The 15,909-nt window shown below is 38.8% G+C and overlaps 1 protein-coding gene across 1 annotated transcript in view; it reads left to right on the top strand.

Annotated features, from left to right (window-relative positions):
- Positions 1 to 15,909, top strand: part of SNTB1 (syntrophin beta 1) — a 69,156-nt gene that overhangs the window by 32,197 nt on the left and 21,050 nt on the right. The window contains exon 3 of the mRNA XM_053466354.1: positions 9,674 to 9,881. Within this exon, the coding sequence (XP_053322329.1) occupies positions 9,674 to 9,881 (208 nt within the window). The remainder of the gene's footprint in view (positions 1 to 9,673; positions 9,882 to 15,909) is intronic.

Here is a 15,909-nt window from a genome sequence, read left to right as displayed (position 1 = left end):
TATTTCCATGTGTCTCTTTTATATGACAACTATATTCTTCATTTTTTCCTCACTTAATTTCCACTGAGGATAGTAAAACATTGCATGTCATAACAATCTTGATAAAAGTAATTTGAAGATCCATCAGGTGCAGTCTTGTAAAGGGACCTCGGTGATATCCGAGTTCATTGTTCGCTAGTCCCAGGATATATAAACACGTCTAATGACACATGCCTGCAGGGGAACGCTAGGTTAATAGGTTCAAAATATTAAAATTGCATCTGTGCTAAATTAAGGGAAAAAATTGAATTTTGTTTTTGACACTTGCTGAGAGATGACTTAAAGCAGGTCTATTATGCATTATTAATAAAAAAAATCTTTTATTGTTATTTTTATTACATAATGGATTATTGACATTTTTGGTCACTGGTTATTGATCAGATTCACTGATCGATGTCAGTGGCTGAAACAAGTGATTGGTTACGGATTTTTTATTTTAAAATATTTATTTTTAACGACTTTTAACCTAGTAAATTGCTATTTTATTTTTTTGATATATTATATACAGTCTGTCTCTGGCTGCCTTTAAATAAACGTTTTGGGTATGCAAATGCTTATACGATATACCTTATTGCTTGGCTGTTTTAACTCAAACATGGCTCCAAGGTTCATCTCACATATCCCCCAGGTAAGTATTTGGGGAGATGGTTATATTTTTGGCCAAGAGACAAATCTTTGTGCTTTCTAAGTATATAAATATGATGGGTCTGTGTGGGACACTAGATGCCCCTTTAAGTCCCTTGTTAGTTTTTGCGACCTTTGTAAGGGAGGAGTAGGTGGAAGGCATATTGGCCACCTTTTGCCAAGGATCTCAGCTTCCCGGATCTAAAATAGTCCAAATATCTTCCAAACGGTTACATAGATTGAAAAATAAAATGTACAAGCTGAATCGTGAGCACACATAAAGAAGAAAAATTATCAGTGGTGTACTTCAATCCGACAAGCAGATTCATTAACACAGCATGAGGCTTTTGTACTGTAAAAAGCATAAAGGCTCCGAAGTTTCGCCAAAGTACATGACGGGAGTTGAATTAAAAATATATAGTAAAACTGGCTGGATAACCCAAAATCATAAAAAATATCCTCATAGCATATCCAAAAAAACAGCCTATAATTCCAAAAAAAAATCAAGCCCATGTAAATCAAATAGCCATCTCCTCACCTATAGTTGCCCGTTGTGGCTAACTGGATGGCAAGGTGTCTCAGATCGAGGCTTCCAAAGGTTGAGGAAGAAAGTTAAATTAACACCAGGCCAGTCCTGAGTTAGAAATCCTTTACATGTTTATATTATGGTAGGTACCCAGGTCTCGTAAATCCTAATTAGTAGCTTTTAGCTACCTTTAAACTTCCCAGTTCCCTAATTAAATAAACACAGAGTTTTAGAGGTCCATAAATGAAAGGTTTAGATCAAAACAGAAAACGGAGGAGGCGTTTATCTTACATGGCTTCATAATTAGTATAAAAGAATATATATTTTCTTTATCTGTGCCACTAATGGGTCACTAATAACCAAAAATACATTTTGAAATCATTGGAAAAAGAAAAAAGCGGCAACGTCCCTCATTCGTTGGCAGTTACATTAAATTGTGCCAGTAGATTGAGGATCTAGTTATAACAATCCATAAATGTCCAGGGCATAGGACTGTATTTGAGACTCGTTATGGGATGACCACCATTCCCGGGAACTTCTCAGGGGGATTTCCTTTATGTAAGGATGGGTCTGGCCCCAAACAACCTTTGGTGGGTGGGAAGTAGGAGGAAAGAAGGTTGGACTAGACAGGAAGTAGATGGAGGCAGTGGGTGTGGCCAAATGTGCTTCCCTGCCCACAAAAAAAACATAATAACCCAGGGAAGCAGGGCTACAGCCGGAGACTCCTGGTCAAACACAGAGAGTTTTCAGGCGTGGTGACCACGTCGCCCCTTTGCTCGAGGACACTTACTCATTTCACATGTTACAGAACATAGCATGTAAAATGCTGCCCCATGAAACGTGAGATGTGTAACTAGGTAATGAATTCCTTTCTGTGAATTTATATATTCCAAATAATGTTACAAGGCTTGTGAAAGTCCATAAAGCATGTGGAATTTCAAATCAAAAATCTACTTCAAAGCTCTGGAAGTTTTACATATCACACCCATGCATGGCTTCATGACTGGCCCATTGAAAAAATAGACCAGGAAGTGATGACAGAAGTCTATATGCATTTTATCCCGCAAGACATTGTGAGAAATATCCGGGCCCGCAGATTGAAGACGTAAAAGGCACCACATGGAGACTGTCCCTTGCTTAAGTGGTAGCCCCAATGTTTTTTTTACCATAGGTGTTCAATGAATCATTCTGATAAACAAAGATAAAGAATGATTGGTCCATTCTTTTAAGTATTAGAAGTGCATATCAACCATAATCCCCACAAGTCAAGTAAAACAATTACAATTACCTTGGAACTCTCTCCAGTTACTCCTGAGGAGGGCCTACTGGCATACCGGCTATTTTCCAGTAGGCTGCCTGGTCCGGGGCCAGTCTGGAAACCTTCTTCTCATGACTGGATGCTACAGAGCTCCATGGCTGACTACAGGGCTCACATAACATACATGACCCTGGATGTCTGGAGAAGCAGCGTCCTAAGAAAAAGAAATACTTCGAACTAGCGAGCTGGCTGAGGAAGGAGTAGAAGGGAAGGTGTGTGATTATTTACACTCTTTAATATTGGAGTACAAAGCTTCCATTTCCCATAGTATCTGTGGAACCTTTACTACAAATAATTGATGAAGCAGAGGGCAATATAACAGTAGCTGCAGAATGTTTATAGACACAAAACTCATGTGGCCTGGAACTCATTTTATCTGTCTAATCACTAGAGAGTAAGAAGAACCCTTAAACCACTTTCTTTCAACAAGCACATTGAATAGGAATGCATCGCTCACCCTGTTCACTTAAATGATTCGTTATGTAAAATATAGTGAAATGTATATATTCAGATATGTGATGTTATACATCTGTGTATGGTGGTTTTCACAACAAAGAGGGCAAGATGAGTGTTTTGTGGAGTTTAGTGTGTTTTGCGTGACTGAGTGTGGTGTGTTTGGCTTAGATGTGTATATTTGAGTTTGTGTCATTTGGCTGGGAGTACCGTGTACCTTTTTAGGCTGCGAGTGATATGTTTCAGTGGTTGTCGGAGAGTGGTGTGTTTGGGTCTGCATCAGCGTGGCTGAGTATGGTAAGTATGTTAGAGTTTTCATTATTGTGGTTGAGTGGTGGCGTATTTATTAATTATATAATAATATTAATAGGTGAATATAAATACATTTTGGGGGGCTAGGACCTCACAAAAATCTGCAGCACAATAATAGCACAATGACATTTGAGGCTTGTGTTCATTATTGTTCAGGGCTGGCTTTTTTTCCAGTCTTGGGCTATTCCTAAGTCTCAGTGTTTTACAACAATTTTCGGGTGAATATGCAAATGTTCAAAATGTCTTCACTCTAGAACATACCCCATAAATATCAGGTATCAAAATCTTAACACCTGTATCACGTGTGGCAAGAGCCATGGAGGTTCACCACTTTTTTGTCATTTTTTTTTAACCTGCAGTACTTTTTGCAATCCCCTTAAAAATGTCAATTTTTCCATTATTTATGTGTCCGAAGCACATTTTACAAATTACAGCTATGTGATGAGAACATAAGGCCCCGAAAATGTAAACAACATAAGGGCACTTTAATTTGATCTTTAAATGTTTATAACTTCAAAGCGGTGTAAATGTCCAGAAGCTCCGGTCCCCCTGTCCTTGCCATCTTTAGTAATGTTTAGGCGTGAGTCAAATTATAGCTGCTAGGAGATATATGAACTACAAGGATACTATTAACACTAATGTGAATTTCCCTTCATCCCAAATATTTAAGGAGAAATGCTGTTCCTGCCTTTATGACTCTGAAAATACCGGCATCAAAGCAGCTTATGGTTAAAAACATGAAACGCGTCTCTGAAATGACTGTTCTTTTAAAACCTGTAAAGCAGTATCTGATCCTTACTTCTCCGGCTCTAGACAGGTTAATTATAATCCGACGGAGAATATCCAGATACCAGCCTTGTGTGCAAAGGAAAATTAACCCGTTAGTGTCCTTTTGAAGATATGTTATAGGTGGCAAGATATCATGGACACATTTTGTATCTGACCCAGAAAGCTGCTACAGGGTTGCACACAATGGTCCCACATAGGCGATGGGGTATTCTGGCCAGTAGGTCCAGGGGGTGGCAGCCCTTGCGCAACATGACAGAGAGCCAGTAGCCCTATCGGGCAATCAGGCTCCCTGTAGCACGGGCCAGTTTAAAGGGATATCACTGATCTCCCAACCAGACCATTAACACAATGGAGGACTGTACATAGTAGGTCATCACGTGTCCATAAAAGTTGGAGCGCCAGGATATGACATCATATCTCAGCGCTCAGAAGAAGGATGACGGCTTGACAAAGATGACTATGTCGCTGGGTTTAGGGGGGGTCTTAAGACTATATCTAAGAGAGCATGAAGTTCTGATACCCTACTATACTTATATTACAATATCAATTTTGGTAGGTGTGCTGCCACCAATACACATTGAAATAATACCCATGCAAGCATTAATTTTCCATCCCATTCTATATATTTATTTATTTATTCTCGTTATCACAAGCTTAAAATAGCTCCCGTTCCTGAATCCTCTCTTCATAGAAAATAATGGCAATGTCTGCTCGAGAGACAGTGGGCGGTACGCAAAATAGCTTAGATTTCAGCATACATGCTTAGAAAGCACATATTTTCTTTGGCATTTGTTTGGTATTTTTTATTGTCAGCTTACAGAACAAAAAAGAACGGGGTCGGAGGTCTATCGGCTAGAGGCTGTTTTTTTTTTTCCAGTGCAGTGTGTACACTGCAAACTGCCTTCTGCTTCACAAAGCACGTCTTATTGTAACAGCTGAATGTTCCGCGGAAGCCAATGTTGGAAAGGGGTAGCACTTTTTTTGGAAGACTTTTAGATCACGATTTGTCTTAAGGGAACAGTCTGGCCCCCCCCCAAAAAAAAAAATATTTTTTAATGTGTGTTGGAATCTCTTTTGCGTGGATTTTAATGCATTTTACTGCGTGGACGGCGCTGCGTAAATTCTTCAGTTACTAGTCTTAGAAAATAAGATTTCTGTCTCTTGTAAATCCTTCCTTGGCTGCCGCTACAAAAACCAGGATTTGTAAGCACGATGCGTGTTTTCTTGCACATGCTCACTAGCTCTCTAATTATAATCAGCGGGACTAGCATGCATGTGATTGGCTGCTGCTACTCCCTTTCATTTCAATAGGAGCTCAGCTTACATTTACTAATGTAAGTGCTACTGAGCATGTGCAAGAAGTGTACATACACATGCTTCCTGCTTTCAGAAGAGACAGCTGGGGGAGGAGTTACATTCCACAGAAGTGTTATTTTCCAATACAAATAACTAGAGAATGCCTGCTCAGATTTCAACGCAGTAAAATGCATTGGAGTCCATGGAGTATCAAGATACCCAATTACTTGGTTATATGTCTTACATGCTGCAGGGTCAGCAATATGGGAAAATGATATTTGTCCAAGAAAACATGGAAGATACGGTCATCCTAGTCACACAGTAATGTCTTGGAGAACATGGCCCATGTGGTCATCCTAGGCATGACATGATGTATACCTTTTTACAAAGCTCCATTGTGTTGTTAATGGCATTTGGCATAATGGTACGTCTGGTTTTGAAATGCTTCGTTGTGATAAGCCCTGCTACACAAAATCAACGTTTTCACATTAATTAATAGAACCTAGCCCAGTTATCAATCAAGGTGAATTTGAAAGTATTATAAACCGAGCAGCCAACCAGGAAGGGAGCAAGTTTGTTCTGGGAAGTATAGTTTATGCCCAGGAGAAATATCATTTCATTTAAGTAGGATTATGGACAGGTAAACATGCCAATTTAAGACCTCCTATGGTTGCAGTTAGACTTAATCCACAAAACAGGGGTTATAGTCTGCATGCTTAGACTGCTAGTGCTTGCTGTGGTCTCTGGCAGGGTCCTGTACTTATCCAGGTATAGATCATACAATTATATATATATATTATTTTTTATTTTTTTTTACATGGATACATGGATCGTGGTGGCTAAAAAGAACCCATTAGCCCATCTAATCTGTCCTTTTTAATCACTTTTTACTTATCAATTTAGGATATCTTGATACCCATCCTAAACTTTCCTCCTGTAGTGTGTTTGATTTATACAGGAAATATTTCTCTGAATATTTAGCCCCTTTTCTGTAAATTAAAATTTTAATATATTACCCCTCATGCCTGACACATTTAAAAAAAAGTAGAAGCTCAACATATTTGTTCATTTCATTTCAAGTAGTATATTTTCTTTAAGATACCATTATTTTACCAAGCTATGGAATCATCAAGTTTCATTCAGTCGGCCTTTGTTTTTCAGAGAAAACTTGGCCAAAAATGTCATTCTTTGTATGTTTGAAATGCAAGTACGTTTGTTTTCTGCCAAAATCCCCACAATTCTGCGTCTCAGCCAGTACATCGATACAATACACTTAACAGCCTTTTAGAGTAATTAAAAGGATATCAAAGCATCAGTTATAACCCATCTGCTATATATTATGTATTGGGTGACAGTTATTTTGTATTATAGATTTAATGATCATTATTGTTATTATTATTTATTGATTTATATAGCACCATCACATTCTGCAGAGCTGTAAGGTACACAGGACATAACAAGTAGCTCATCATATAACAATTTGGACTTAAAGAAACAAAAGGTGAAGAAGGTCCTCCTTAAAGGAACCTACAATCTAGAAGAAGTTGGGGGTATGAAACCAACCAGCCATGCAAATGTGTCTCATTGTAAACATAAATTAAGTCATGAATATTACTAGATAATGAGAAAGTAGTTAAAGAGTATGTTAAAGGAGGTATCTCACTTAGACAAAACATTAATAATGCTCTCATTATTTTACGTAGTTACATAGCTAAAAAAGACATATAGTCCATCAACTACAACCAATCCACAAACCCATATTAAGCTGATCCAGAAGAAGACAAAAAGTCATCTCAGAGGGGAAAAATTCCTTCTCGACTCACCCTGGATCAACATTACCTTTTCTACGTTTACTGATGATAACCCTGTTTGCATTTCATAAGCATAAGCATTTCATAAGCATAAAAATTATTTTTTGTGATATATTCATTGAAATGGCCAATGTCTATTCCAGAATGTAACCGTCTAACTATATGTTTAAGACGAAAGCTCCTTTCAGATGCTCATGTGTTGTATGGAAGGTACGATTTATAAATAGATTTCCAAAAAGACCTTAACTATACTTGTAAAGGTTTATCATATCCTCATGAAGACATCTTTCCTCCAAAGAAAACAATCCCAATTTGGACAGGCTTTATTCATAGCTGAAAAATGTTCCATTGCTTTTATCATTTTTGTAGCCCTTCTCTGAACCCTTTTTGTTTCCAGTATGTCCATTTTTTGTTTGTACTGTTGCCCAAAAGTACACTTTTTCTACCTAAAAACAGCAAAGGAACTTATAAGAATATTTTTCAGTTCTTGTGGCAACATCCTATCACTGTCCGCATTTATTTAATGTGACAATTAACTGTTCCTGTCATTACTTTTCACGATCAAAGAATTATTTCTAGAAAGGGTTTTGGCATTCAGCTGGTCTGGGCAATTAATGATAAAATGCTAAAAATGGAAGTAAAGTGGTAACCCACAAATTTTCACTCCACTATAAACTAGACTCCGCTGTGATGGTCGGAATAGAAGAGAGAAATCTGATCACAGACTGGAGGAAAAAAAATAGTGTTTATTCCAGTAAATTAAAAACAAAGAAAAACCTCTAACATAAAGAAAAGTAAGAAATAAATACAACATAAACCTAAAAATGTTCAGAAGTATAATGCACGTTTATAAAGGTTAATATGTATAAAGGAAAAGACAAAAGTTTAAATCATTATGTATGCAAATCAACAAGCACTGTGATCAAAAGGACTATTACATATATAATAATGGAAACAAAAACGGTGACAAAAATCAGATTATACAAAACAAATTCACCAACAAAATTAATCAAATGAAATGCAGCAATTGAATTACCAACAATGTAGATGCCACAAATGTGTTCATTAGTACTGGAAATATGTTTTTAATGTTTGATTTAATTACCTAACAGTTATATTTAGCAGAGTGGGTGGAAGTGCGGCATTAATATGAACAATACTATTTTTATTACATAAGTTGCTTTATATAGAGCTGGGGAATCTGATGGCGCTATATAAAACAATAAATAATAATACCAATAATAGTAATAGTGATCGTAATAATATAGTGGCTGTAATAGTGTAGACATGCTTGATTTGCCCAAAAGAAAATCTGGTGGTTATGATGTTCTTCTTAAAGGGATTTCATCTCTGGAGGATACCGTCTATGATGCAAGCTTCACCGCCCCCCCCCCCCCGATCTGTCAGTCAACCCAGACTGAGCGCATTGGGAATATCTGTGCCTCCCTCATACCCTAACTCCACTTGGGCATCTGATCCAGTCCTTTAGTGTGCCACATGCTAGAAACACGCGGCCACTTACTAAAAAGTCTAGGAGGCACCTATAAAAGATTAGTGAGCGGCCGCTCGCTTGTGATTTCACCACCAGTCCTTTCCTGCTCAAGGTGATCGTGATATGGTTTCCATGCTAGGGCTTTACCCCCACACCCCATTTAGTGGTCTGTCTCCCGCACCCCCTAGCCCTATATCTGCAGCCACCATCCATTCTACTGAGCTCCACGATATGAGGTCATGTCCCAGTCCAAGGAAGCGCCACAGCCAGAAAAGGCTTGACTTTCCATTATGTGGTCCTATTTATTCCGTGGAGAGAATTTCTCTGGGGTTTCTCCCGGACGGATTTAACTCACGATGAGCTCAGACAGGCTACCCGTTTGTTTGGTGTTTCTAGGCAACTGTCCTTAAATGAACTCCAATAAACTTTGCAGCAAATGGAAATAATCAATGATTTCGCTACATGTATAAAGATGAAAAGCGGAATAATGTTACTGATTCGCTTTATGTCTCAGTAGTAATCAATGGGGGGAATACAATACTATGTAGCCAGTGCCATTCCAACCACAGCATCCGCTTCGCATGTCGGTTAACATCCTTGGGGCAACCCCTGTCTGACGGTGAACTCTGTGATGTTCGGTGTTAATGTAGGACTACTTCATTTAAAAGGACCCTGTTTCATTTTACTAATATTGAATTGTACATCAGTTTAGATTAACATAGATTATTGTAATGTAATTTAGCATAGCAGGCAACAGGCTAAGGCTGGCTGGGATTCATAGGGTTTATAGTTTCATAAGAGCTGCTATTACCCAAATCTTTTACCGTGCAAACTTAAAATACGGTACTTTGTTCCTTGATATTTATTTGTAATAAGTAATATTACCTAATAAGTTTTGGCTAGAGCGTAATAATATAATGTGTATATAATCTAATACCACGCTTTTCATAGTTTATTAAAAAGATCTGAATGGACTGTCCACTTCATATATTTTTGTTTTTTACATTTTTCAGACATTTTGAGTTGCATTCACCTGATGCCAAGCACACAGTGGTACTAAAAAGTAAAGATCCACCTACAGCTCAGGCCTGGTTCAGCGCCATACATTCAGCAGCCAGCGACTTGGCGAACAAGGTCATTCCGGAAGTCAAGGAACAGCTGGGAAAAAATGGGATTTCCGGAAGCCATGAAATTCGGCACCTGGGGTGGCTGGCAGAGAAGGCAAGTACACATTGCGATGTTGTGATCCAACTTTCTGGGGCTTTAGTGTGGTTTTAAAGTTTCAACTCGTATTACGACATTTTCAACTCCATCCAGCTGCTTAGAATGATGCATACAGTATTTAAAAAGTACAGTAAAGCATATAAATTGAAGAGAATACACTAAAGTTGTATTTCCGACAGACACGTGTTGGCAGGAAGAGGAATGTGTTAGTGGTGTGGCATCCGCAGAGTGGAAGAAAGTTAAAAGTTTTAAAAAACATTTAGAAAATGAAAAAATATCAAGAATAGAACAGAAGAAGGACAATACCAAGAATTGTACTCACCAGACTTGATTCCTTAAAAAACCATCGTACCCTTGCCTAGGTCGACTGGGCCTAGGTTGGTAAGTCTCTAGTAGCAGTAGCCCCTGTCCTGCATTGGTAGGGTGCAAATGGCCTATTGGGCAATATGGCTTCCCGGGCCGTCACTGCTCAATGGGCTTCTTTTGGAAGATTTCAGATCTCTGCAGTCTCGTACTTCACTCGTACCTCTGAGCGGAGCGTCGGGATATGACATCATACGCAGGACCTGTGCCTTCAAGAAGCGGTGGGAGTTGCCCTGGGTCAGGCCTTAGACTGTGCCCTACGTAAATACACCACTCAGTATTCATGAAAACCTTTCTATAGAGTCCTTTGTTGGAGTAATTCTTTCATTCCTAATTGCAATCAGATGTATAGTATAATTGCGTGTGTGTGTGTGACTTTAAAACTTCTATGTGAACCAAATTTAAAATGACACAACAGGATACGAACCTGAGTGACGAAATGCACGCTCCGGCACTACAACTACCCTTCATATGGGGGGGCGTGCAATGATAACTCATACTTTTTTCTGCCTCTGTGTTTGGGCAGGATTTTTGTATTTTATCAGCCTTTGTTTTTTTTTGTGTGTTAACCCCTTAAATACCAAGGGGTTTTAATACCCAAATGTCAGGATTCCACAGTGTGTACAAGTAGCTATAAAGAAGGCGGCAGTCAGGTTAAGTATGTGTGTGTGTGTTAGTATGGATGTGAATGTGTAAGTGTGTGCTACAGGGAGAGTGTGTGGTAATGAATGAGTTAATGAATCTCTGAGTATGTGTGTTAGTGTAAGTATGTGTGTGTGTGTATTAGCATGAGTATGTGTGGTAATGTGAATATGTGAGTTTGTATACGTAAAAAAAAGTGTGTGTGTAAAGAAAGGAGAGGGGCCAATGGGGGGGCGCCTGCTTTTTGTTGCCCCGGGGCCAGAAAGTGCCAGCTCCCCACTGTTCATTGTCATTTGTCACATATTCAGTTTTATCAACCATCGGCAACAAAGTTTACAAAAAGACACATAAAAGAACAACTGTAGCCTGTATGATGCGATGACATCTGGAAACGTTGAGGCGTAAGGTTGTTCATTTTTAAGCTTAGAGAAATTTAGCACATAATCATAATGGAGGTTTTCTCCTCTAACATTTAACTTCTTATTAAATCTCGAATGCAACTCCCAATACTAGATATTCCACCCTGATTACGATATTGTCCTTTTTCCCCCAAAATGTTTGCTTTTTCATTGCTCCCAGCTGCCCCAGCATGATTGGTGGTATATGTGCATATGTTCACGGCGGCTTGCTACAGATTGCACATTTAGGATAATCATCGAACAGAGCGATAGATTCCAGATTTTATTTCTGTGCTCCCTTAATGGCGTTGAACAAAACGCGGTATCGCTCAGGCCGTATTTCTGTAGACATAATGGCGAACTCATATAAACAATAATTATCGTGTTTGGTGGTAAACCAGTCGTGTAGCTTATCTTCGGTTCCATCTGGAACTGTCGAGATTTCTGTAGCTCTTAGTCTACATGAACTTCTTCAGTCCGACTATTAGAATGGTACATGGCTTATGATTCTTTTTTTTAATTCTTCTTTACCGGTGCTTTATTTGCTTCTCTTATATCTCAATCTTACTGCTTGGGTTACCTACAGGTGATGTCGGCTTTCTTGCTGGCCGTACCACCAGGTCTATTGAGAATGCTCTCTTCTAGCGGCAAAATTCAACATGCTGAGCCTACCATCAATCCAAATGGGTTTTACAGTTTTCCGGCATTGCACATATCAAAAAAGTGTAGTATTAATTTTCATGCAAAAACGTGTCCCAGTTCTTTGGCTCAAAATACTATGATTGCAGTGCTTTTGGAAAGTGCTAAATGACATGTCATACTAACATTTGGTTCCTGGGACATTCACAGGGGTAAGAATTAAAGTATGACGGACCCTAAAGTAAGTCCGAGGCACAATTTCGTTATTGGATTTATTGGATTTAGCGTTCCCATATTCTTAGTGCCCTATAAATAATATTTGTAATGGGATCCTTCCCTATGCCCCATAATATGGAGTGACCATAACCCACCACGCCAGCTTTATCGTGGTTAAATCCATCTAATAATTTACCCATAGTTAGTGTTTTTTTCTTTGTCACTTAGTATAGTTGTTTTTGGCAATGTTTGGTTTAAAAGTCAGATGCCTTGTTTGGTTTTAACTCTTTATGTGACAGATAGCTTTAACATTAACCATATTAAAAGTCGCCCAGAAGGGTTTCTAAGCCCCCTGGAGCTTTAATGACTGAACTAGGATCCTTAGGCAGGTTATTGCTAAATCATAACTCTTCTGGCCACTAACTAACTATTGTAGCAAAAGAACGGCAAAGGCTTTAAAAGAGTTTTCCTCTTTCCGCTTTTTAATGAGCCCTCGCATGAGCCAGGTCCTATTATCTTCCTGATGAATAGAAGCAATTCCGCCAAGATGCCATAGAATGAACCTTATTTACCGTAGATTAATTAATTAGCTACCGGTAATACTGATTTATATAGCACCATCATATTCAATAGCACTGTACAAGCTTTTTAGTGTTTCCATTTAACCACGATTTGCTTCCTATAATGTTCTGTACAGACAACTGCCATGTATGGCTACCTTTCCTTCTATTCTTATATATTTAATCTGCCATTTAGTCTGAATAAAACCTAAAAAAATAATATTTTTGCAAAAAAAACCCAAAAATGTATAAAATTGTTCCAATTGGGGAACAGCTTCATATTGACCGATACCGCTGCTCCATAAGATATTCTGCCAGAAGCTACACAGACGTCATTTAAAGGACACATGGACGTAATTTGGCACCCTCTGTCCTTAAAGTGCTTGGGCCACCTAGTCATCCCGTGCTCAGCCCTTCAGTTGCAACCACACCATAAGCTCCATGGGGCAAATTGTGGTTAATTGCAAAGTACAGAGCAGAAAGGTCCAGGAGAAGATGTTCTACCCTGATGGTGGTGGAGACCTCTTGGTTAGATTATCATCAAAGGTTAGGGGCTTAAATTATTTAGATTTGAGGTCCCTCTATCCTACAGTCACTCCCTGGCCACCTAGCTTGTACTTTAGTGGCAAACATTTATCTTATCCTTCTGAGAAAGCGGTAACCTGACAGGCATGTATTTTCTGGAAAATAACAAATACAAAAGAATTTAGAGTAAAACACCACATTTGTCCTTCCTAAATTCATAGTCTCCTACACCGGTTAAAAGGAGGCCAGAGCTGAGATGAAGCATTGTCCTTAACACCCCATTAAACATCTTCCAGCCCCTGGACTCCATGCCTCCCCTTCAAATATTTACTTCTTCCCATTCAGGTTTCGTCATCGCCTCTTTGAGAAGCACATTCCGTACATTATTATGGATGTTGTTACTTGTATTTACTGCATTACTAACAAATGAATAAAAAAAAAACAAGAAGATATGACATACCCAACATAAAAAAGAAATCAAAAGCAAATGTTTTGCAATGGGGTCTCCCTTAATCCAGTACAGGTGGAACGCACAGCATCTGTTATTTTAATGTTTTTTGGGGGATGCTTGAGAAAGACCCAGCTGGACTAAAATATTCCGATAAAATATTTACTTTGTGAAATACTTGTGCTGGGTTTGCCTTTGATGTATAGAAAATGTAGGATACAGAGCTAGCGTAATTAATAACTAGATGGAAGGGAGAGGATGAAGGAAGATTAGCCTAGGACAAATGAGACAATTGAATGGAGTTTAGATCATTTGGGGCAGAAAACAGTAAAGGAGAGAGAAAGGTGGATACCTATAGAATAACCCATACGTTCCTATATAGCCAATACATTAACCCTTTAAGGACAATCGGCGGTCCCTAAACCCATTGAAAACAATGCATTTTGAGCCCGTACATGTACGGGCTTTGTCAATAAGAGGTTAAACCGCATATCGTTTAGAACGATGTACAGAAAACAATAGATTTTTTTTTATTTATATTAAATTTATTTAAACCTGCTTCTCTACTGCCGCCCTTTGAAGAAACAATATAGGGGCCCCTGGTAGGGCCTCTACTTGGATCGTAGTTAATAATACCCCATTTACTAAATACACAAAGAGGTTCCTTCTCCATTCTTTACATTAGTGGCGATTATAAATCACTTGTAATTGGACTAGTCAGGAAGAGTTTTCTTTAGCCGCTAGACTAACAAAAAAGGTAAATGAAGAGTGAAAATAAAATTGTTCTTTTTAATTCTCTTGTCCGAAGACATTATGAGTTGTGCTTAACTTGGGATCGTCTCTGGCTCGGAGACTATCCTAATTGTGTCAGGTTATTTCAGATCACTCATCAGCGATTTCTGGAAAAGGATGAATGTTCACCACGATTCGTCTGCAACGAATAATTTCACTTTCTGGCTTTTAATTTATTTGTATCGTACTTTTACCCTTTCTACCCCATTTAAAACTAATACTGCATTTTATATAGCGGTGCTACTTCAGCAGATGTTTTACACAGAGGTAAAGAAGGCAATTAAATCGCCTCCCGTAACAAAGTGTAAGCAACACCCCCCCCAAGAAAACTATGCAAATTATAAAGAAAACATTTGAAAACCGAATTTTTTGGAAACCCAGCATCTATAAATATCTAATAGTTTGACCACATTTTGTAATATCCTTAAAGGGGAAGTGTTACTTTCATATCTTTTAGCGACACGTTTCCTGCACAGCATTTAGCTGAGGGGTGGGGAAAAGGGCAAATACATATCGGGGCGTTCTGCCGAATCCCCCCCCCCCATGCATTTGCAAAAAAAGACAACAGGAAAATGTAAAGAGACCACCCAGCTAACATATGCACTTACGTGGATAAAATGGCAGAAGTGTCCCTTTAAGCCACGTGCACTGCATGGTTTTGGTTGGGTTTTTTGCAGTAAAATCCTGATACGGCTATTAGAGAAGTCAAAGGTAAGATGGAACCGGTGGGATCCCATCCAGTAATGGTCCATTTAGAGTTCTCTGCGACGCAACCCGTTTTCATAGACTGATTGTAAACATTGGATAGGAAATAAATCAATAGCCAAAATAGTTTGGGGTGAGGTGGGGTGCCCGTTGGGTGGGGTGCTGGTTTACTGGACCAACACTATGATTTTGCAGCACCCCCAGACCATCGGTACACAGCACATAAGTGGTTCCAAGGCCGGAATCTGCATTCTGCATACTAGGCATGAGGACTGAACATCACTATTGTAAGGGAACACTGAGAATTGAAGTGTAGAGGATTTAAGGGTATTTATCTTTACCTTTTACCCCCGGTGAGCCATCTGTTTTTACCCGCGTTCCAGGTGACACCGATGACTGGAGTATCTGCGTAATACTAATATACCGACGTAGCAAAGCTGAAGCATCTAGTTACAACACACCATGCAGATTACAATATTACTACCTACAATACACAATGTGTGATTAATACAGGTTACATTTACATTCAGTTATAGGATATAAAGTACAGAGTGGACTCACTTCCATCTGGTGCTACAAATAAAACCAATGTAATATGTTACCATAAAGTTCGGTATTACCGTATTTGCTCGATTATAAGACAAGGTTTTTTCCAGAGCAAATGCTCTGAAAAATACCCCTTGTCTTATAATCGGGGTCGTCTTATAATCAGACCTCAACTAGGTCTGACTATGAGA

This window comes from Spea bombifrons, chromosome 5, assembly GCF_027358695.1.
Source record: "Spea bombifrons isolate aSpeBom1 chromosome 5, aSpeBom1.2.pri, whole genome shotgun sequence".
In the NCBI taxonomy this organism is placed as follows: domain Eukaryota; kingdom Metazoa; phylum Chordata; class Amphibia; order Anura; family Pelobatidae; genus Spea; species Spea bombifrons.
This window is presented reverse-complemented; position numbering and strand designations above follow the sequence as displayed.